This window comes from Lynx rufus, unplaced genomic scaffold (genome assembly GCF_022079265.1).
Source record: "Lynx rufus isolate CCGP_SWC_20201006 ecotype Redwood Valley unplaced genomic scaffold, mLynRuf1.p SCAF_8, whole genome shotgun sequence".
Taxonomy (NCBI): domain Eukaryota; kingdom Metazoa; phylum Chordata; class Mammalia; order Carnivora; family Felidae; genus Lynx; species Lynx rufus.
Window position 1 is genome coordinate 16,546,076 of NW_025814896.1, and position 23,136 is coordinate 16,569,211.

At 44.7% G+C, this 23,136-nt stretch overlaps 1 protein-coding gene across 1 annotated transcript in view; it reads right to left on the reverse strand.

Annotated features, from left to right (window-relative positions):
- TOX2 (TOX high mobility group box family member 2) overlaps positions 1-23,136 on the reverse strand; it is a 135,173-nt gene that overhangs the window by 47,564 nt on the left and 64,473 nt on the right. The window contains exon 3 of the mRNA XM_047069265.1: positions 507-752. Within this exon, the coding sequence (XP_046925221.1) occupies positions 507-752 (246 nt within the window). The remainder of the gene's footprint in view (positions 1-506; positions 753-23,136) is intronic.

Sequence of the window (23,136 nt, forward strand, 5' to 3'; positions counted from 1 at the left end):
TTATATAAAATGTCCAGAATAGGCAGATATCTAGAAATAGAAAGTAGATCAGTGGTTACCTGGGGCTGGGGGTTGTGGGGCTGGGGGTGTTGAGAATGATGACTAAGGGGTACAGAGTTTCTTTTCAGGGTGATGAAAATGATCCAAAATGGACTGTGTTGATGTTCATACAACCCTGTGTATCACCTACTGAGTTGTATACTCTAACGGGGTGAGTTGTATGGTGTGTGAATTCTATCCCAATAAGGCCATTATAAAATAAAAATAAAGATGAGATTATACCATTAGAAATAATGACAAAACAAATAATACCAAGAGAGTTCCAGAAGCTACCTGTGTGAAGACACAGATTATTCTCCATGCCCAGCCCTCATATTCTTCAGACCCCCATGCAAACATCCAAGCCCACACCTTGCACACAAGCACACAAAACATTGGCATTCTGCTTTCTTAACCCATTTCCCTACTGTAACCAGCAGGAACAATGGTGGGGGAAAAGGACTCACCGTGGGCAGCTGGCCTGACAGCAGGTGGCTGTCCTGGGCAAGCATGTTGGACACCATGATGGCTGGGAGGTCCATGGCCTGGTAGGAGTAGGCAGGGAGGAGTCCGTTGGGCGTGAGGCCGTGGCACAGCGAGTGGTAGCCAGTTTCGTGGTCCCCCAGGTGCAGGAGGGATGGCTCAGGGAGGTTGGGAGGTGTTATCGGGGGGATCTCATAGTCTTCGTTGCTCTCGCTCTGGCTGTTGTAGGTCTAAAACATCAAAGGGGCATATTGTTAGGAGTCAGTGTCTTACAACCGCAGAACATGTTTAATAGCACCAATAAGAGCAGCAACAATGGTAACAACTTCTTGGCAAAGGAAAGAAGGGATGATCCCTCTGCAAGGCAGACAGTCAAGATGGCCCTATGACTTGGTCAGATTCCTGCCCCATCTCTAAATGGGTGCTCCCTCTCACTAGAGGGTCTGTATACAAAAACCTGCCCTCCTGGAGAATGGGACCAGCTCTTGTTCCCTCCCCTCTCTTCTTCATTTTCCATTCAGATCTGGCCACTGCAGCCCACTTTGAGCCCATCTTCCTATACCCACCCATTTTACAGATGGGAGAATTCAGGTCCAAGAGGAAAGTGGCAGGGGAAAGACACCAGAGGAAAGACACCAGAGGTACTGGCTCCGTTGGAAGAGCATGTGCCTCTTGATCTCAGGGTTAAGTTCAAGCTCCACGTTGGGTGTGTAGAGATTACTTAAAATCTTAAAAAGACCAACAAACAAACACCAAGAGGAAAGTGGCCCATCCAAGGTTAGTTGAAGAGTTGGGATGGAGCTGAAGTATCCTGATTTCCTGCCTGGTAGTCTTCCACAGCAGTTGGATGCCTTTCCCTTGTGTGCCCTGAACACCCAGTCCAGTTGGGTCCTCTCTTGGTCTTTCTCATCTTGGTGAATGGCATAAACATCCCCCAGGAGCACAAGCTAGGAGCCATACTGGACACCTTCCTCTCTAATCCTTGTTTGTTGTTTTCTCCACCTTACTGCACTGATAAGGAAGCTCCAGGACGATGCTGAATAGAAATGGTGAAAGTGGGGACCCTTGCTTTCTTCCTTATCTTAAATAGCTCAGTGTTTTACCACTAAGGTCAATGTTTGCCATAGGCTCTTACAGGAATTCTGTAACAGAGTGAGGGCATTCCTAGTTTGTCAAGGTGTTTATTTTTCTTTCAACTGTGCATGGGTTTTTGTTGTTGCTGCTGCTGCTGCTGTTGTTATTGTTGTTGTTGTTTTTATTGGACTCCTTCTCCCTGCATCTACTGAAAGGCTCAAGTCACTTTTCTCCTTTAATACAGTTAATATGGTAAATTACTTCACTTGGTTTAACATTAGAAAATGTTCAAGCAACCTTGCATTTCTGGAATAAACTTGGTCATGATGTATTACTGTTTTTATGCATTGCTGGACCTTGATTGCTGACATTTTGTTCAGGCTTTTTGCATCTAGTTCATGAGTGAGACTGGCCTGTAGTTTCCCTCTTTGCCTTCTGCCCTTATTGGGTTTTGGTACTGAGGTGATGTCAGCCTGGGGGATCACTCCCCTTTTCTATATTCCGAAAGAGATCAGGGCTCAGAGAAAGGATGTGTGCAGATGGGAAGATGGATATGAGAAAACTTCTAGGAAAGAGCAGTTAGGGGACACTGAGGACAAAGGGAGGGTGTCCAAAGGACACCTGTTCAATCAGCATTCTGGAAGAGTGACAGAAGGGAAGAGGAATAACTGAAGAGATAATGGTTGGGAATATTTCAGAACTTAAGAAAGACACCAGAGGTACCGGCGAATATAATGGTAAATCTTAGAACAATCATAATACATAATGTGTAAAGGGGGGGGAACCCCACAATACCAGAGTAGAATATGGGAAATAACATCTTTCCAATATCCTTGTTTTCTTTGATAAGTTAAATATGTATGTTAGAAAAACTAGGGTAGTTGAAGCCCAACACAATACCGGCTTCCTGGTAAGTAGGCTCCCAGTAAATACTTGTTGGATGAGGCCACTGAGCGCTAAGGGTGAGTAGGATTTGAGTAGAGGTGTGGCGAGAGCAAGGAGCACATGGTATCTGAACACCTCTTTGGTGTCAAAACTTTTCTCCTCAGGCACCATGTTTGAACCTCACCACAACTGCCCGGGGAAGAGCCCTGCATTATCTACAGAAACATGCTCCGAGAGGATAAGCGCCTTGCCACACTCACACCCATCCTTGGACCCAGAGCCCAAGCCATCTCTTGCTCACTGGCTCCCTCTGCAGGGCTGCTGCGGGCTTATTTCACAGATGGACAACGTGCAGTCCGGGAAGAAGTGATCGTGCTGGTGGCAAAGGACATTCACAACCATCAGGAACGGGACCTAGTCTTCTGCCCCCAAGATCTGGCTCCTTCCCATCACATGAAACTGCTTCCAAGATCTGGACCAGGACTCAGGAGATGGGGCAGGAAAGGCTTGCATAGGTTTGGGGACTGACCCCTGCCTCACTGCTCTATATGTACACTCCAATCTCTTTATTGTATGATCATTGCCCCTCTCTGGACTCAGTTTCTCCATTTGCATAAAGAGAGGGGAGGATGGACTCATCTCATCCATCTCAAGCTCCATGGCTAAAAATATTAGCTACTCGATCAATATCTGTGGAATTGAATCTAATTCAATAAGGGACACACAGCTGGTACCTGAGGTTAACAGAATGGCCAGGGGAGGAGACCCAAGGAAGACTCAGTCCCTCTTGATGAAGCTCAACACATAGGTGGAAACCATGTCCTGGTAAGTCTCAGATCTTTTGTAAACAAATTCCTCAAGCTTTTTTTTTTTTTTAAATCAAAAAATGTAAGTATCTAGCATTTATTGAGCATATAGTATATGACAGGTGCAAGTACTTTACAAACATTTAATGAGTTAATTCTTACAACAACCCAATGAAGGAGGTTTCTGGTATTATATGCTCATTTTATAGATAGAGAAACTAAGACACAGAGAGGGGCGTTTACTTGCCCAAAGTCACACAGTTAGAAAGAAGCCTAACTCCAGTCACCTCCCCCTTCCTCCAATTTATACTGTCTCCAAAGGAAGGTAATGTGTCCTTTCCTGTGACACAGATCCTAAGAATCTGGGTGCTCATAATCCTTAGTTGCAGTGCCAAATCATGGCCAAATTGAGGGCTTGGGGACCAAGAAACAGGCTTTGATCCAGCCTTGTTATTGAGGAACTTGGCAAAGCAACACCTCCTTCTAAATGGTGCAGATCAAAAGCACATTTCCTTACACAGGACCCCAACCCAGCCCTCTTTCTTACTGTCTCTTACCTAGAATAATAATCCTCCTGACCCTTGACCACCCATCATGCAGGGTGTTTTATATGCATGCCATCTCCAATTCTGTCTTTGCTCCATAATCTCCTAGGCATGTGACACAAAACCTGGAATGTGCTCATAATACCCCAGGCATGTCTATAATGACCTCCTATGTTTCCCTAATTACAAATGTGTGTCTAATATGACCTTGGATAGCTCTCTAAACTCCCCAGGTATATCTACCCTGGTGTGGGTTACCTCCCTAATTCTCCAGGTGAGTCTACCTTGACATGGATGTCTTCCAGGTTCTCCCGGGTTCCCCAGTTTTTCCAGCTTTATTAAGATGTAATTGACATGCAATTAATTCTCCAATTCTTAAAAGAATCCTGTATTTATCCCCATTTGACAAATCAGATAATCAAGATCTAGAGGCTTCACCCAGGTTACAACACTAGGAGGCAACAGGGTCTGATCTGTATCCTCTTCAAGGAGTCTCCCGGCACCATCCCCCACTGAGACTCTGTCCACTCTGCACCCAGTGCCCACCTCCCAAATAAATACATTCTGATCATTCCATGCTTAAAAACTAGTACACCTCTACTGGAGAGTGTCTGGGGGTGGGGGAGAGAGAGAGAGAGAAAGAGACGGAGAGAGAGAATCTTCCAAACATCTTAGCATGGTTCCCTGGGGGGATGAAAATCGTTTTTCAGGTTGCGTTTTGATGCACTTTGGTGGGTGTCAACGCAATTTTGCCTTTGAGTGCATCTCCTCCAAGACAAGGAGCCCACAGGTCAACTGGCATACTGTTATGGTTAAGGCTATGAGTGGTACAGGGCTTGGTGAAGGGAGATGGCTATAGAGGGGCAGAAAGGACAAGGGGCCAGAGTACCACCAAGTAATCAGAAATGGTGGAGGAGAGAAAGCTCTCTGTGCCCCTCTTTGCTCTTCTATGCCTAGCACCTTGCTTATAAGACCCCCATCATGATATGAACCCAACTACCCACCCTTTCTCACCCTCACCAAGAGAACTGAGCAAGGCTTCGATCAAATTTCACCAGAAATCATGGTCACCAGCTCTCTGTGGTGTTTCCATACTTCTGGGAAACACTCCCTCCCAGCTTGTTCATTTCCATGGCGGTTCTCCCTAGCCTGTCTTCTTTCCTCATCCCCTAGCACCTTCTCTGCCCCTTCGCCCAGTGCAGATGACCAGATGACCTTCTACTTCCCAGGGAACACAGAAAATAACTCTAACAGCATCCTGATGCCAGAACCACAAACTTGCCCATTTGGTACCAACTTGCTTCCTGTTGTGATGCCAGAAGAGCCACCCCTCTTTCCTAAGGCCAAGCTCCTTGCTTCTATAGGCGATGATCCTTCCCCATCTGTCCAAGGACCTTGGGCATCCCATCAACCCTTCTTGCTCCTGGCTTTTTGGCCTCCCCCTCTGCTGGACCACTGTCATCAGCACTGAAACATGCCCATCTCTCTCTGGTCTTGCACACTCCCCCATCCCTCTCCAGCTGCTACCACCTCCTTCTGGTCCATACCTGTCTTCCTAAAAGGGCTGCCCTCACCTGTAGCCCCCTCTTCCTCATCTCCCACTCACTCCACAGCCCACTGGGACCTGCCTCCTCTGCCATGTTTCCAGCTCCAATCTTGGCACCCATCTGAGCTCCAGATGTGAGCATCTAAACACCTCCCCTCACCCAACATTTTCACCTCTTGTCTCACAAGCCACTCAGGGTCAACATGTGCAAAGCTGTAGTCATGTTGCCCTCCCCTACCCTGCACCTGTGTTTCCCTCATCCAGTCCTCCATCCAGTTAATAAAGCTACAGACTTGGGGCTTACCCTTGGTCATTCCTCAAATCTAGTGAAACTCCTCTAAACTATCTTTTCAACATACCCATTTTTTCTCCATTCCCATCACCACTGCCCTGGTCCAGGCCACACTGTCTCTTACCCAGACAAATGCAGCAGCCTCTGTTCTGGCCTCCCACAGGCCACTCCTTTCCCTGCCAGTGCATCCCCTCCATGTGGCCAGAGGGGTCTCTAGAAAGATGATCACCCCAGCATGCCACTCCCATGCTTACAATGCTTTTGATGGCTCCCCACTGTCCAGAGGATAAAGCCCCCCCAGTCCCAAACATGGCTCTGTCATCCTCACATGGCTGCCCCCAACCACCCCTGTAGCCACAGTGACCTTGCCTGCCTCCAGGGCCTCACGTAGGCTGTTCCCTCTGCTGGAATGCTGTGCCCACCACACGCTCTCCCTTCATCTAATTTCTACTCACCTCTCCACAACAGCCCCTGGTTTAAATGGTTTCCCTGATACTCTCTAGAGTGGCTCACAGCCCCTTACATACCTCAAGGTGGCTCTGCATTCTCTTTGGAAGCACTCATCAAACCTGCAGTTAACTAACTGCTTACATAATTATTTGGTTCAAGTTCAATGTGAGTTCTGCTAGGACAGCCCTTGTTGGTCCTGTTTCCCAGAACCTGACACAAAGTGAGAGCTCAAGAATAATTAGTTGAGCACAGGTATGAGCCAGGCCCCAGGGCAGACGCCATGAGCATACACCTCACTCAACCTTTGTGACTGCCCTGGACACAGGTGATATTTGTCCCCACTGCACAGGAATACAGTGTGTGGTGAAGCTCAGGAGGGCCTGAGTTTGAATCCTGGCTCTGCCACACTCCAGGTATGTGACTTGAAGCACACTACTTAACCTCTCTCTGCCTCAGTTTCCTCATCTGTGAAAGGAAGGTAATAACAGCAAGTGCTACAGGGCTGTGTAAAAAGGAACTGTGTAAAAAGTACTGACACTGCCTGGCTGTGTAAAAAGTAACTGTGTAAAAGTCCTGACTCAGCCCTCTCAGTGCCGGCTGTAATTGTCACCATTGTTGCCCTTGCTCAGAGTTCCAGAGATGTTAAGGAACTACTCCAAGAACACACAGCTCATGTACTTGGTACCCTCACTGTGAATGGTCTGCACTCCTCCTCCGCATGCCCCAGGCTTGCACACCATGGGGTGATGTCTGTCTTTGGCCTGATGGGCTGAGGGCTGACTAGTTTTAGGTGCGACTCAGCCATGGGCCTCATATCATCCCAGAAAGCAGGGTCCCAGGAAGCCTCCCCCTGCTCCCCTGCCCATCCTGCAACAAGACTCCCCTCTTCACATTCCCCCTCTTCGGCCCCTTGCTTGTGCTCCCCACAGTATCACACACATCTCCAATTATCTTTTATTCTTTACTTCCCTTTTACTTGTGACCCCCCCAACCCCACCCCTACCCCCTGAAGACAGGGGCCAGACTGTCTCGTCACCAGCACCTAGCATAGCACATGGTACACAGTAGGTGCTCAGTTAGAATGTGGTGAGTGAGCACATCAGATGGGGAGGGTACCAGGCTTCAGGTTGAGAGCTCACCTAGGTCCCTCCCGGCAGACTGGAAACCCTTCAGTTATCCATGGCTCATGTCTCTCTCCACCACCGCCTTCCTGCCTGCTCCCTGCCCCCACAGCTCCCAGAACAGGTGCTAGTATGGAGCATGTGCCCAATGAGATTTGAACGACTGCACGAGTCCATTCCTTTTTTTAAAACCCAAAACCTCAACACACTGGAACCAACCCAACCAGCCAGAAGCCTTTTGCAAAAATAAGCATATGTTGTACCAAAATATTGGAATAACACAATTATGACAATTCATTTAAAAAGGCGATTAGCACACTTAAAAATAACTAAACATGCAAACACTACATGTCTCCCTCGGATGCAATCAAATCCTAAATGCGTGACACCTGAATACCAACCCGCTTGGCTACTGCTTCTTACTGAGCACCTAGTGTGTGCCAGCCATTGGGCCCAGCTTTTCCACACGCGTTCTCCATTTAACCCGCATCCGTTCTGCAAAGAACTCACATGACTATTCTCTCCAGGTGAAGAAGGGGAAGCTCAGAAAGTGGGGGTGTCGTGCCCCTGGTACGTCCTGGATGGGATTCAAACCCAGGTCTTGTGACTCTGAATTCAGCACTGTCCCACACTGGATCAGAGGCTCCTTCAAGATTCAATTCTCACTCCTCCTAAGAAAGAGACGGGCTTCCCTGCCTCCACCCTTGCTATGGTCTTTTCTCCCTCGGGGGCCAGAATTATCCTGTTAAAATGTCAGATCGCAGCACTCCTTTGCTCACCACCCTCCAGTGGTCCCCTTGTCACTCAGAGGAAGAACCGGGTCCTTACAATGACCTCCTACCACATGCCATATGGTCTAACGCCCTCACGCACACCTCTGTCTCCCTCACCTCCCTGACATCCCCCACCATTCTCCTGGTTCATGCCACTCTGGCCACACGACGCATGATTCTGCCTCAGAGCCTTTGCACTGCTCTCTGGAACACTCTTCTCGCAAATACTCACACAGCTCCTTCCTTTGCCACTCATGTTTACTCAAATATCCCCTTCTCAATGAGTTCGACCCTCACTGTTCAATTTAAAATCGCAAACCACGGCCATGATCCATTTTCTGTTTGTTTTGATCACTTTTGTGTGTTTATCAATTTCTAACACCTTACACATTTTATTGATTACCTGTCTCACCCCATTAGAATGTCAGCTCCATGAAGCAGGAAATTTTCATCTGTTTTGGTCATTGCTGTATCCCCAGTTTCTTCAACAGTAATGAGTGCTCAAAAAGTAAATGAATGAATGAACAAATGAACTTCTCACCAAATGCCAAGAAGCAAGAATAGTAAGAAAATGAATGGACTGGCAGACCATGAAGATTCTCCATGTGGGGGAAGGCTTATCTTGGCTGTGACCCAGGGGAAGGACAGGTGGTTTGAATCAGGCCAGCATTCCTCCTTCCCCAGAAGTGGTGCATGAAAAACCATAACTGATTGTCCTTTGTGGGGAGTGGTTGAGGAGAAGAAGCATTGAGGCAAATGGCAGGTCCAGGTCGTGAAGTTTACAAACACACAAGAAGTTAGAGCTCACCAACCACACAGAGGTGGGTTATGAGGCTGCGAGAATCACCTTGTTCCCCAATTTCCCCATTTGTGGTTCTCTTTCCAAATAACTAAGGAATGGGAATTCAGAGCAGAGCAATATTTCTCGGGTAGAAGGGGCATGCAGAAGGACAGACTGCCACAGGCTCTTCATGCACCAAGAAGGGAATTCCAGGAAGGGAAGAATGCTAGGCTGATTCCAGTATGTGGCTTTTCCTTTGGGTCAGGAAAGGGTAAGCCTTCCCCTGTAGTTTCTAGGGGGAAGAGTCTTCAGTAAACATCAAAGGCAATGACTCCTTGAGATGGGGCGGGGTAAACAGGGGCAAAGGGGAGGTCTCTGGGCCTTGAGGAGGGGCTAGAGAAGAACGAATCCAAGAATAGCCAATGGGCCAGAAGCCTGTTGTGGTGATAAGCTTATGTTCTATGAAATCATCAGAATATACTCTTTCACTTACTACAACAAAATGACAAACAAATCAAACATTCATCCATAGGGAGTAAAATATACATACTGTGTGCATGTGTGTGTGTGTGTGTGTGTGTGTGTGTGTGTGTGCATTCTTTCAAATTGTTCCTTTCTGAAACAAATACTTTCAAAGCTCAAACCTAGAGAATGAAAAGTAAACCCAAAAAAGGAATTTTAGAAGGAGTGAGCTCAGAAACCACTACAGTTTACATTCATTCAAAATAGCTATTGTTAAGGTGACTGCAGGATTTAATGTGACTATTTTATAAGGATTCCTAAAATAGAAGAGATAGCATAGGATTAAGAAGTTAATAATGATCACCAACTAAAAATCTGGAGGATTTCAGCTAGAAGCTGTGTCTTCTTTCCTTAAAGAAGCAAATTACAGATACTGATTAATATTTGCAGTATAAGGAAAAGTTGTTTAAATATATTTGTTACAATTTTTAAACTTTATTGAGGTGAAATTCCTGTCACATAAAGTTAACCATTTAAAAATTAAGACTTCGGGGCGCCTGGGTGGCTCAGTCGGTTAGGAGTCCGACTTCGGCTCAGGTCACGATCTCACGGTCCGTGAGTTCGAGCCCCGCGTCGGGCTCTGGGCTGATGGCTCAGAGCCTGGAGCCTGCTTCCGATTCTGTGTCTCCTCTCTCTCTGCCCCTCCCCCGTTCATGCTCTGTCTCTCTCTGTCTCAAAAATAAATAAAAAACATTAAAAAAAAATTAAAAAAAAATTAAGACTTCAATGGCTTTTAGTATGTTCCCAGTGTTCTGCAACCATCCCTTCTATCTAGTTCCAGAACATTTTCATCACCCCAAAGGGAAACCTCATGGCCATTAAGCAGTTTCTATTCTTCCTGGCCCCTCCAACCCCTGGTAACCACCAATCTGCTTTCTCTTTCAGTGGATTTACCTATTCTGGATAGTTTTATATAAATGGAACCATATATGTGACCTTTTGTGTTTGGTTCCTTTCACTTAGCACAATGTTTTCGAGGTTTATCCATACTGTAGTGTGTTATCACTTCATTCCATCTTCTGGCTCAATAATATTCCATTGTATGTAAATACCACAATTTGTTTCTCCATTCATCCACTGATGGACATGTGGGCTATTTCCATCTTTTGGCTGTTGTGACTAGTGCTTCTTTGTGTATATGTATTTGTTAGAGTCCCTCTTTTCAGTTCTTTTGTGTATATAGCAAGGAGTGGAATTGCTGGGTTTATGGTAATTCTACATCTAACTATGAGAAACCATCAAACCATTTTTCACCCAGCAACATCTGAGAGTTTCAATCTCTCCACATCCTCACGACCAACAACTTATGTTCCACTTTTTTTTTTACAGCTATCCTAGGGGGTATAAAATGGTATCTTCTCATAGTTTTGATATGCATTTCCCTAAAGACCAATGATGCTGAGCATCTTTTCATGTGTTTCCTGGCCACTTGCATATCTTCTTTGAAGAAATGTCTGTTCAAATCTTTTGCACATTTTAAAATTTGGTTGTCTTTGTGTTGTTGTATTATAAGAGTTCTTTATGTATTCTAGATACACACTCTTATAAGATATAGGATTTGCACAGGTTTTTCTCCCAATCTGTAGGCTGTCTGTTCACCCTTCTCATAATGTCTGTAGATGCACAAAGTGTGTAATTGTCATGAAGTCCAATTCATCTAATTTTTCATCCATTCATCTTTTGTTGCTCATACTTTTGATGTCATACCTAAAAATCCACAGCTAAATCCAATGTTATGAAGGGTTATCCCTATGTTTTCTTCCAAGATGTTTATGGCTTTAGCTCTGAGACTAAGGTAATGAGTCCATTTTGACTTAACTTTTGCATATGGCAGGAGGTAAAGTCCAACTGCATTATTTTGCACATGGCCATTCAGTTGTCTCAGAACTATTTGGTAAAGACTATTCTGTCCCCACCGAAGGGTGTTGGGATCTTTGCCAAAAAATTAATTGGCCATATATGTAGGTAGAGGTTTATTCCTGGACTATTTTGATTCTATTCTATTGATCTGTATGTCTATCCTTGGAACAGTACCACACTGTTCTGACTATTGTGGCTTTGTAGAAATTAGGAAGTGTGTGTTATTTAACTTTTCTCTTCTTTTGCAAGATTTTTGTGGCTACTCAGGGTCCTTTGGAGTTTCATATGAATTTGAGGATCATCAATTACATTTCTGCCCCAAAAGCTTGGTAGAAATTTGATACAGATTATACTCAATCTGTAGCTTGCTTGCATGGTATTGCAATCTTACCAAAATTATGATTTCCCATCCATGAATATGGGATGTCTTTCCCATTTTTTAGGTCTTCTTTAATTTCTCTCATGAATGTTTTGTAGTTTTCAGTGTTCTAAGTCTTTCACCTGCTTGGACAAATTTATTCCTACATATTTTCTTCTTTTTAACACTATTATATATGGAGTTGTTTTCTTGGTTTCCTTTTAGGACTGCTCATTTCATTGTATATAGAAACATAACTGATTTTTGTGTGTTAGTCTTGCACCCTGAAACTTTGCTGAATTCACTGATTAGCTATTTTTGTTTATAATTTTAAGGGAAAGCAGAAACTCCACACCGTTGGAGGAACCAAAATAAAGGAAAAGAAAATGGAATCTTATCAACCTAACAAAAATCTGAAAAGAAAAAAAGAAAATAGGAATGAACTATGAAACACGATAATAAAGAACCTTCATAAAATGACAGTACTAAGGTTAAATATTACTAATCACAATAAATATGAATGATTTTAATCTGTTAAAAGATCAAAATTAATATTTTGGTTAAAATAAATGAATCCAGCATATGTCATTTATAATAGACATGCCCAAAGTAAAATGACACAGATGGTTAAAAATAAACAGATATGTCGGGTAAGTAAAAAGCAGACGTGGCAAAATTAGTAACAAATCAGGTACAATTCAGGGCAAAAGCACTGAGGGAACTAAGAGAAATACTTAAGTTGATAAATGATACATTCTACTAAGAAGAAATGACAGACATAAACTTTTATGTAGACTGATAAACCACAGGAATATAAAATGTAAAGGACTGTTAGAGGTACAAAGATGATTCGACAAAATCATAAACACAACAAGACACTAACACTCCTCTTCAAAAATTGATAAATCAATCAGATATAAATCACTAAGGATACAAGAGCTGAATAAGACGATTCACCCTCTTGATTTCTTCCACTATTTAAAGAACACATATTCTTTTCAAATGTCCCTAGAACACTTAAAAAAACATGACAATGTATTAGCTACATAGATAATCTCAAATTTTTCAAAAGGTAGAAATGATATAGACCACACTCTACTATCTAAATGTACTAACCTAGTTTTTAACAAAAAACAAATAAGGTAGAGAAAGAAGGAATAGAAAAAATTGGAGGGAGGCAGATGCTCTTAAATCCTTGGACCCTTTAAGAGCAATCTTTTTTTATTTTTGAGAGAGAGAGTGAGCATAAGTGGAGGAGGGGCAGAGAGAGAGGGAGACACAAAATCCGAAGCTGGCTCCAGGCTCTGAGCTGTCAGCATAGAGCCCTATGCGGGGCCCAAACTCACAAACCATGAGATCGTGACTGGAGCCGAAGTTGGACGCTCAGCAAACTAAGCCACCCAGGTGCCCCAAGAGCAATCTTCTAAATAACTTTTGGGTTAAAGAGGAAGCCAAAACCGAAATTACAGACAATGAGAACACTATCTGACAAAACCTGTGAGAAGTGAACAATGAAAAATTTATAACTTTTTACCTAAGTAAACTTATCAGAAGGCAAGAAAAACAAACAAACAAACAAACAAACAAACAACTCAATACTCAACTCAAGAAGCTAGACATGGAAACAAAATAAACCAAAAGTCAGAAGAAAGAGGAATAAAACAAAAATTTTGATAAATTTAAGGAACAGATGGGTGTTTTTAAAAGGCTAACAAAAGGGAAAACTACTGACAAAAAAAGAAAAGAGAGAATACCCAAAAGGGAATGAAAAATATACCGATCCTTTGAAAGTCAATGATAATTCCTTTGTAATGTAGTATAAAGCTAATTTTCATAAATGTGTATTATCTCCAGCTTAATTCTGTTACTTAAATTGTCTAAATCACACTAGTTTTCTTTTTTTGCTTGATCCTTGGTTTATGAGGTAAAAATGTCTGCTGTGATTGTGATTTGATCAATTTCTTCTTGTGTTTCTGTTTCATTTCCGCTTCATCTGTTTCAGAGCTATGTCATTAAGTATTTACAGATTGCTGATATCTTTCTGGGGAAGTATGCCTTTCACAATGTGATGGTTTCCTACTTTATCCAGGTAATGCTTCCAGAAGGTTCTCAGACTGAAATTTGGACTCCACTTCCATCATCCACACCCATGTTGTATAAGACAAAGGAGGAAGATTCACTGAGGGGGAATCTATAGCAGTAGGGGAGCCCCACCTTCGAGCCGAGCAAGAAAGGTCCCCAATGGCACAGCTCGCTGGGACTCAGGATACAGCACAAGACAGGAGGTGGTACCTCACTCCCTGGTGAAGCTTGGCAAGAAAGAGCTCTCAGGAGGACCCAGCTTGTGTCCCCAGAGTTGAGAGGCTCAGGAGGTTTTGGGGAGATGGGAGGATAGCTGGCACTGCCTGAAATGGCAGAGATTGAGAGAATAAAAGAGAGAGACAGGTTGAGAGAGACAGGGACAGACAACAATCTGCAGGTGCGTGGTTTGGCAAGGCAAGGCAAGGATGTGTGAGCGGTCCTGGAGAGCAAGTGAAAGCCGAGGAAGGCAGAGGCTGAAGGCATCTGAAAGGGTCCCACCCAAGACAGCGGCCTGATACGATATGGAGGCCTCAGCAGTAGGTTTACCAGCCGCGGAGCAGGTCATGAGCTGCAGTGTGAACCCCAGCTCAGTGTGCCTCATGGAAAGAACCAGTGTGTGAAAATTGGCTAGAACAGCAGGCATGGATGGTAGGACACTAGTCAGCAAGATGTTCTGACCCTACTTCTTGAGCCCCACCTCGCCCTGCCCGATCCCAGGGTCTCCAGCAGCAGCAGAGGAAGTAGGCGTGGTAGGAAAGGGAACAGACCACCCTCATTCTCACGGCAGGTTCCCAAGGCCATGAGCCCGGAGGAAAGAGTGAGGGATGGATCTCTGCCTTCTTGTACAAGTCCAGCCTGCTGAATAACCTGAGTGACAGCAACAATACCTTGCACTGACACAGGACTTTGGGGTTCCAAATGCTTTTATGTATTTCAAATATTTTTCCCCAAAGATGCTTGAAGTTTCTTGGAATACATAATCAGTGAGTACTGGGTTGTTGGCTTTCTTTCTTTCTCTTTCTTTCCTTTTCTTTTCTTTCCTTTCTCTCTCTCTCTCTCTCTCTCTCTCTCTCCTTTCTTTTCTTTTCTTTTCTTTTCTTTTCTTTTCTTTTCTTTCTTTCTTTCTCTCTTTCTTTCATCTGCAGACAGAATGTTGGCTTTGGGGTTAGTCTGACCTGGGGGAATTCCAGTCACTTACTGGCTGAGGGACCTCTGGCAACTTATCCAAAACTGTCTACTCCTGAGTGTCCTTATCTATGAAACTCCACCTAACCGCTGAGAGAACGACACAAGGAAACAGATGTGAAAACACATGAACAGAAAATCAACATGATCCCCTTCCCCATACCCAAGGAGGGGGAGAAAAGACATCAGGTGGTAAGCACAACAAGTGCTAAATATCTTTTCCACTTTACAGATGAAGAAACTGAGGTTCAAAAGGGCAAAATGACTTATCCGAAGTCACACGGGTAGCTTTTATGGAAATAAAGACAGGAAGCCCTATCTGGAGCCAACACATGCTCTGCCATTATTTGCACCCCTCCCAACACACACATTAATCCTGATTAGCCCGGGTCAGTCCTGTTTATGCCTCTTGTCTCAGGGTAATCTTTCATAGCGCCTTCTTTCACCCCCAAATCATCCTGGTTTGGTGGCGCCTGGGTGGCTCAGTCGGTTGAGCATCTGACTCTTGATTTTGCCTCAGGTCATGATCCCAGGGTCGTGGGATTGAGCCCGACACTGGGCTCTGCACTGCATGTGGAGCCTGCTGGAGATTCTCTCTTTCTCTTCCTCTGCTCCTCTCCCCTGCTCGCACTCTATCTAAAATAAAACTTAAAAGGGGCGCCTGGGTGGCTCAGTCGGTTGCGTGTCCGACTTCGGCTCAGGTCATGATCTCGCAGTCTGTGGGTTTGAGCCCCGCGTCGGGCTCTGTGCTGACAGCTCAGAGGCTGGAGCCTGCTTCGGATTCTGTGTCTCCCTCTCTCTCTCTCTGCCTCTCCCCTACTTTCTCTCTGTCTCTGTCTCTCAAAAAAAAAATTTTTTTTTAATTTTAAATAAAAACTAAAAAAATAAAATTGTCCTGGTTTGGACGATAAATTACACGGCTACCCTATCACCCTACTATTTTCACAAGTAAAATCCACACCCTGTAAGAACATCTCAGTGAAAAGACTGTCATTCAATTCAGTGTTTCCTGGCTCTGTTTTCAAAACAAGGAAACCTTATCCAAGGAAAACCTTATCCAAACCTGAAATCCCATCAACAGGAGCAGGGCACCCAGCGCTATAACTTATTATGTGTACAGCAATTTTATGAATTCAGTGGGGAATGAAATGCAATTTTGTCAGGCTTGTCTGTGTCTATAATGACCAAGCCAAATTAATCATCTTGGATAATACCCCTGTGTCGCCTGTCCCAGAGATGTGTAATAGAATCTTTCTGATTCATGTCTCGCAGTACATCGGAGCTGGAGTATTGCTGCACTTCTGAAAATCAGTACAATTATGCCTTCTTGTTGGGCTATCATTTTCCCGGACTCAAAATGCTTCTTAAAAATAAATAAATAAACAAATAAAAGCTCATACCATATATAAACAAAATGGAAATGAAAAAGCCATATTGTTAAAATTACACGTGGATTCTGGAGGAATGGGAGGGGGGAGTAACATCGTTTTAAGCCTTTATTTACAGGCAGAACTCCCAAGCTGTGTCAAGGGAGTGAAGGAGGGAGTAGAACACTCCCCTGCTGGTGGTTCTGACCCTGAAAAGCTTAGATCAGAGGCATCACAATGTGACAACGGCCGCCAGTCACATTAGCCATGAGGGTTTAAAAAATTTTTTTTTAATTTTTATTTACTTTTGAGAGAGAGAGAGAGAGAGAGAGAGAGAGAGACAGATTGTGAGTGGGGAGTGGTCAAAGAGAGAGGGAGACACAGAATCTGAAGCAGGCTCCAGGCTCTGAGCTGTCAGCACAGAACCCGATGCAGGGCTTAAACTCAAACAGTGAGATCAGACTGAGCTGAAGTTGGATGCTTAACCAACTGAGCCACCCAGGCGCCCCAGCCATGAGTTTTGTTTACTAAAACTCTATCTGGGAACAAACATGATAATCTCCATGTGTTTTTGCTTGAGAAATCATCTGACACTCTGAGCTTGAGGTAGCTTTCCGGACTGATATACCTGGGGGGAAGGGGGGGATGTTTCTGGAAAAATGATCCATGAGTGGTGGAGCTGCCTTCTTCTTTAGGAGGAAACAGTCCCAGCAAGTAGCAAAGCTGAGGATAACTTGGGACCACAGCATTCCAGTCAGGGGGGCGCCTGAGCACCAGGCATCACTCCATTTTATAGATAAGGAAGTTCATTTTTCCAGTAAGTGGCAGAGTTTCATTTACTTTAATAACATATTTTTAAAATATTTGTTCACTTTTGAGACAGTGAGCAGAGGGGGAGGGGCAGAGAGAGAGGAGGACTGAGGATCTGAAGTGGGCTCCATGTTGACAGCAGCGAACGAGCTCGACGTGGGGCTCAAACTCAGGAACCACGAGATCATGAACTGAGGGGAAGTTGGATGCTTGACTGACTGAGCCACCCAGGCTCCCCTTAATAACATATTTTTTATAATCACCTACCCAACTGCCTCTTTGACAGTTTCCCTTGGATGTCCTAGAGGACAAGTCAGCAAACTTCTTCTGCAAAGGTACAGACAATAAATCTTTCTTGGCTTATAAGTCATGTAATCTCTGTCACTATTCATCTCTGTTGCTGTAGCATGGACATATTTAACCTAACAAATACAGCTGTGTTCCAATAAAACTTTATTTACAAACAACAAGTAGAAGACCAGATTTGACCTATGGGGCCATGGTTTGCTGAACCCTGTCCTAAAGGTGGTTTCTCTTTCCCATCAAACCTCTCCCATCTAACACACAAGAGTCTTGACTTTTAAAAAAATACATATTTCCCATTCCCTTCACCATAATGTATATTCTGCTGTAACATCACTGATTAACCCAGGACCAAGAACAGTGGTTGCACATAGTATGGCCTCAATAAACATTTGCAGAATGAAACAATACACGAATGAATGAGAACCGGGGATTGGACTGCCGTGTTCACACTCGTATCTCTAGCACCTAGAACACTGCCTGACACAAGGTAGCTGCTCAGTAAATATTGTTTTGAATGAATGATTGCATGAATGAATGTACTGACGGCCTGCTGTTACGCGGGGCTGGGCTCTTCACCACCTTCCCCGTAAGCTCTAAGAAGTCAGCAAACATCTGAAGTGGTCTTCCCCTTAGAAAGGCTTCTCAGAATGAAACAATGCTCACAAGGGCTTCCTGGTTCCATGTTCTCATCTTAGAAATCATTTTCCTATGAAGGCGCTTGAGTCCCAGCTCTGCCCCTGATGGGCTGTGTGGCCTTGGGAAAGTCACTGCCCCCCATTTTAGTGTTCAGTTACACCACACATGAAAAGAGAGAGTTGGACCAAGGGATTTTTAAACCCAAATTGAATTCACGTATGTGCCATTGGTTTGCAGGTCCACAGGCAGGCATGAGGCAGCACTAATTTTAAAAGCATTTAAAAATGATGAGTAGGCTCTCCAGTTATTTCCATGTTAAAATAGCTTCTGGAAAAAAAAATATGTCTATTTGCAGCCTTTTTTTCTTTTCCATCTCTACCTTTTGAAAACTACAGAAGTGGCATCATCTAAAAATGTGCTAAGCCAGCTGCCTGAATACGAAGGCGCTGAAGTTTTCAGAGACTGGCCTTTGTGAGTGCTCTAGGCTCTGTGACACATGGCTAAGTAGGCAAGTCCCCCCATCCATGCTGCTCCAGGGACACTGCCCTGCTCAGACCCTTCCAAGGCTCACTGCCTTCAGAGCAGGGTCCCAGTATCTTTCTGGTATATGAGGCCTCCTGGACCAGATCCTGCAATATCACCTAACACCAAGTGTAGTGAGCCCACTGCAGCCCCCAGACAATGCATACTCTGGTATCACCAGACTCCTGGAGATGCTGGACCCTCCACTTGGGCCACTGTCTACCCCCAGATGACACTTGCTCCTGCTCAGGATCACCACAACACCCTTGTGCCTTCCCAAGTGGTAGTACCAAGGACTATGCCCAGCACTCTAAGCTACTCTGAGCAGAATGGAGCAAGGCCTCCTCCTATAGCCTGGACCCCCATGCTCCTGTTAATATGCCCCAAAGTCCCCACAGGAAACCCAGAGCTCATCCACTCCCCTAAGGCTTATTAAGTGGCCTTCTGTGAACGAAGCTTGCATAGTCCTGCTTCTCTGCACTTTTGTTCAAATAATAATAATAACAGCAAGCATTTATATAGATAGTGCTTGTGAGGTGCTAAGTGTATCCTTGTTCTACAGACTTTTCATACATCAATTTATTAGTCTTCACAATAACTCTATGAGGCAGGTGCTATTACTCCATTTCACAGAGAAAGAAACAGAGGCACTGAGAGTGAAACTCAATGGAAGTGACACCACTGGGAAGGGACAGAGCCAAGTCCCAACTCAAAAGTTATACTCCAGGGATCTGAATCCCGCTAACAACCACCAATGAGCTCAGGAGCAAACCTCCCTTCAGTCGAGCCTTCCGATGAGGCTGCAGCCCTGATCACCACACGAACTGCAGCCTAGTGAGAGGTCTGGAGCCAGAGGCACCCCGTTAATGCAAACCTGGGTTTCTCACCTATGGGAACTACAAGATGATTAACATGTGTTGTTTTTAAATGTAAAAGTTTAGCTCATGAATTGGTACCCTTAATGACTGTGATTCTGCACCTTTATAAACAGCAGGGACTAGGCCCCCACATGTGCAATGCAGAGCCTCCGTGTTGATTCTGTCTCCACAGGTAGCTCCTGGCTGCATCCTCTCTCGTTCTCTGATTGCTCCTCTCTGGTGGTCCTCAGGGTGTGCCTACACCTGTGCTCTACCCGCCTTGTGAACCCTACTTCCTCTTAATGCTTGAGGGAAACAGTGTACCTTAGGCCCTGCTTCTCAACCCATAATGTGCACACAGATCACCTGTGGAACTTGGTAAATGCAGGTTGTGATTTAGGAGGTTGGGGTGTGACTTGACATGCTGCATTTCCAACAAGCTCCAGGGGACGCTGCTGGTCTGTGGGTCACACTGTGGACAGCAATGCCATAGGCATTAAAAGCATATGCTTTGACCTGGACAGACCATGGTTCAAATTCCAATTCTGTCATATCCTGGCTAGGAGTCCTCAACCTCTGAGAGGTGGAGAAACGGGAACCCTCTTGCACTGTTGGTGGGAATGCAAACTGGTGCAGCCACTCTGGAAAACAGTATGGAGATTCCTCAAAAAGTTAAAAATAGAACTACCCTATGATCCAGCAAAAGCACTGCTAGGAATTTACCCAAGAGATACAGGAGTGCTGACGCATAGGGGCATATGTACCCCAATGTTTATAGCAGCACTTTCAGCAATAGCCAAATTATGGAAGAGCCTAAATGTCCATCAACTGACAAATGGATAAAGAAGATGTGGTTTATATATACAACGGAATACTACTTGGCAATGAGAAAGAATGAAATCTGGCCCTTTGCAGCAGCATGGATGGAATTAGACGGTATTATGCTAAGTGAAATAAGTCAGTCAGAGAAAGACAGATACCATATGTTTTCACTCATATGTGGACCTTGAGAAATTTAACAGAAGACCATGATGGAGGGGAAGGGGGAAAAAAAGTTACAGAGAGGGAGGGAGGCAAACCATAAGAGACTCTCAAATACTGAGAACAAACTGAGGGTTGATGGGGGGTGGGGGAGAGGGGAAAGTGGGTGATGGGCATTGAGGAGGGCACCTGTTGGGATGAGCCCTGGGTGTGGTATAGAAACCAATTTGCCAATAAATTATATGTATAAAAATAAAACAAGGAAAACAACAAAAATAAATCAAATAAAACAATTTTTTAAAAAAGACCTACCCAAAGTCACATAATAAATGACAGTTATGTGGAACCCCAAACAGAACCCTGTGTTCTGACTTCCAGGGCAGAGTCTTGAAACTGCAGCTAACCCCACCCTCCTGAGCTCTGGGCCTGGACATGTCTGGGTGTGTGCATGCATAACCCTTGGGTGCTTACATACAAGTCTACACATGTGATCATGTGTGTCTGCAGACATGCACAAATGTGTACGTCAATGTGTCTAAACATCAGCACGTGTGCCAGTGGATTTGTGAGAGTTGTCCATTCATTCCCTCCCTCCCTCCCCCTTTTTTAACGCAGCTCCTACTACGTGTCAGGTCTCTGCTGCCACAATACCAACAGTCTAGGAGGGAGGCAGCCATTAAACAAATAAACGCAAATAAAAATGTAATTTGTGTGTGCATCTGTGTATAACAGCCCCAAGGGCTGGGTGCTATTATTCTTGCCATTTCATTGGGGAAACTGAGGCACCAAGAGGTTAAGTAACTTGCTCAGAGTCACAAAGCGATGCTTAATGCGTGAAAAGGTATGTATCAGCAATATGAGTGCGACGTGCACTTATGCTCGTATTTGTGTGTGAAGGATTCTTTTCCACAGACATCCTCACATATTCCATAAACAAGATTTCCTGGTACCACAACACAGCGTCCCAAAAACGCACACATGCACACACACTTTCTTTTCTTAGATGTTCATATTTTCAGTCATTTCCTAAAATTCTGTAGAGAAATAGGAGTGAAGGTCAGGGCCCACAGAGCTGAGTCGATCCAGATAAACCCATACCACCTGTTTCCCTGGAGCGAGCCATGGCAGGAGCACTTTCACAGTTCATCATCCGTTATGAGGCTAAAATAGTCCTTCCCCTCCCAGCAAGTTAAATAAATTTCCCAAGCTATGAAGGGTCAGTCCGTCCACACCCCTACGGGGAACGGAACACACTATACAAGATATCTGGCTAGGTCACCTTCCCCATCTTACCATGTCTCTAAAAATGGAGACACTGGTGCAAATACCTTGAAATTTTTTTACTCTTTTTTTAAGCACAAGATACCAACAGAAAGGATACAAGTCATAAGTATATAGCTCAAGGACAAATCCTCATGAAGTGAACAGACTTATGTAAACAGCACCATACCAGACCTCTGAAGCCCCTTAAGACTCCTCACTACCCACCCTCAAGCGGGGTAACCACAATTCAGAGTTTTTACCACCACAGATTGGTTTTGCCTGTTTATGTGCTTTAAGTCAATGGAATCATCTAGAATGTTCTGGCTTCTGGTTGTGTCTGGCTTCTTCTCTCAACCTGGGGTTTGTGAGATTCACCCATATTACTGCATGTGGTTATAAACTGCTGGGTCTTCTATGCTGCATAATACTCCACCGTGTAAGAATATTCTGCGATCATTCACGTAGTCTACTGTGGATGGACATTTGAACTGTTTCCAGTTTTGTGCTTTTATGAAAAGTGCCACTATGGACATTCTTCTACATGTCTTTGGGTGAACAGATGAATGTGTTCCTCTTGAGTGAGCACCTGGGAGCTGCATTCCTGGGTCATAGAGCTTCAGACACTGAGAAATGGTTTTCCAAAGTGGCTGTGCTAATTCACACAACAACGTGTGAGGGCACCGTTCCTCCACATTCTTGCCACCTTGGTACTTTCTGTCTTTTCCGTTTTCTACCTTTGGTGGTGGTGGTGGGGAATAGTTAATACATTTCAAAATGCTTCCTCACCCCTTCTCCTGCTGTCCGGCTCACGTTGCCATCCCTGGCAATTGTTAATGAGGCCAGCAGGACGCTTAGAACCAGCACTGCCCCGCATTTATGTACCGCACAGATATAGCCTCTAGCCACGACCCCCGTGCCCCTGAGGGCCACTCTAGCATAGGACACAGCCAGAAGCAGCCCAGATCAACCTCCAAGGCCTGTGCTGTTACAGAACACTCTATTTAAGGTTTTCTCAAGGGGGCTTCCAAGAAACGATCCCTCACAAAGCAAAGCCAGACTTCCTCAAGGCGCTCCTTCCCCATCTCCAAAGCCAACAGTCGTTCACACAGCCCACCTCCCCATCCTCGTCCCACCTGACACACCTCCCCCTCAAGCACCCCAGCTCCCCCACGTTCCTGGGAGCCACCCTCCCAATGGCTCAGTGCCCCTGGGTACTTGTACAGACTGTGCCACGAGGCGCACAGGTGCATCTGAGCTGAGGGCTCCTGGGCTGGATTTGTGCTTACCTGAACCACCAACCTCATCTTGTCCATTCCACCCCGGTCTTACGTAACACACACATTCACAGAAAATTAGAGCTACTCAACATGTTCCCAGCTCCTTCACTAGTTCACTTTTCTTCTCTAAACTGTAAATTCTAAAATCAACAACAAAAACTTTACCAAGCTCCGATATAATCAGCACTGGCCAGGCTGGTTACCTTCTACCCACTTAACCAGTCCGCTCAACCAGCCTACACTTACTTAACTAGTCTAACTAAACTAAACTAGTTAACTAAGCTACACCTATTTCTGGCTTTCTTAACCTGCAAG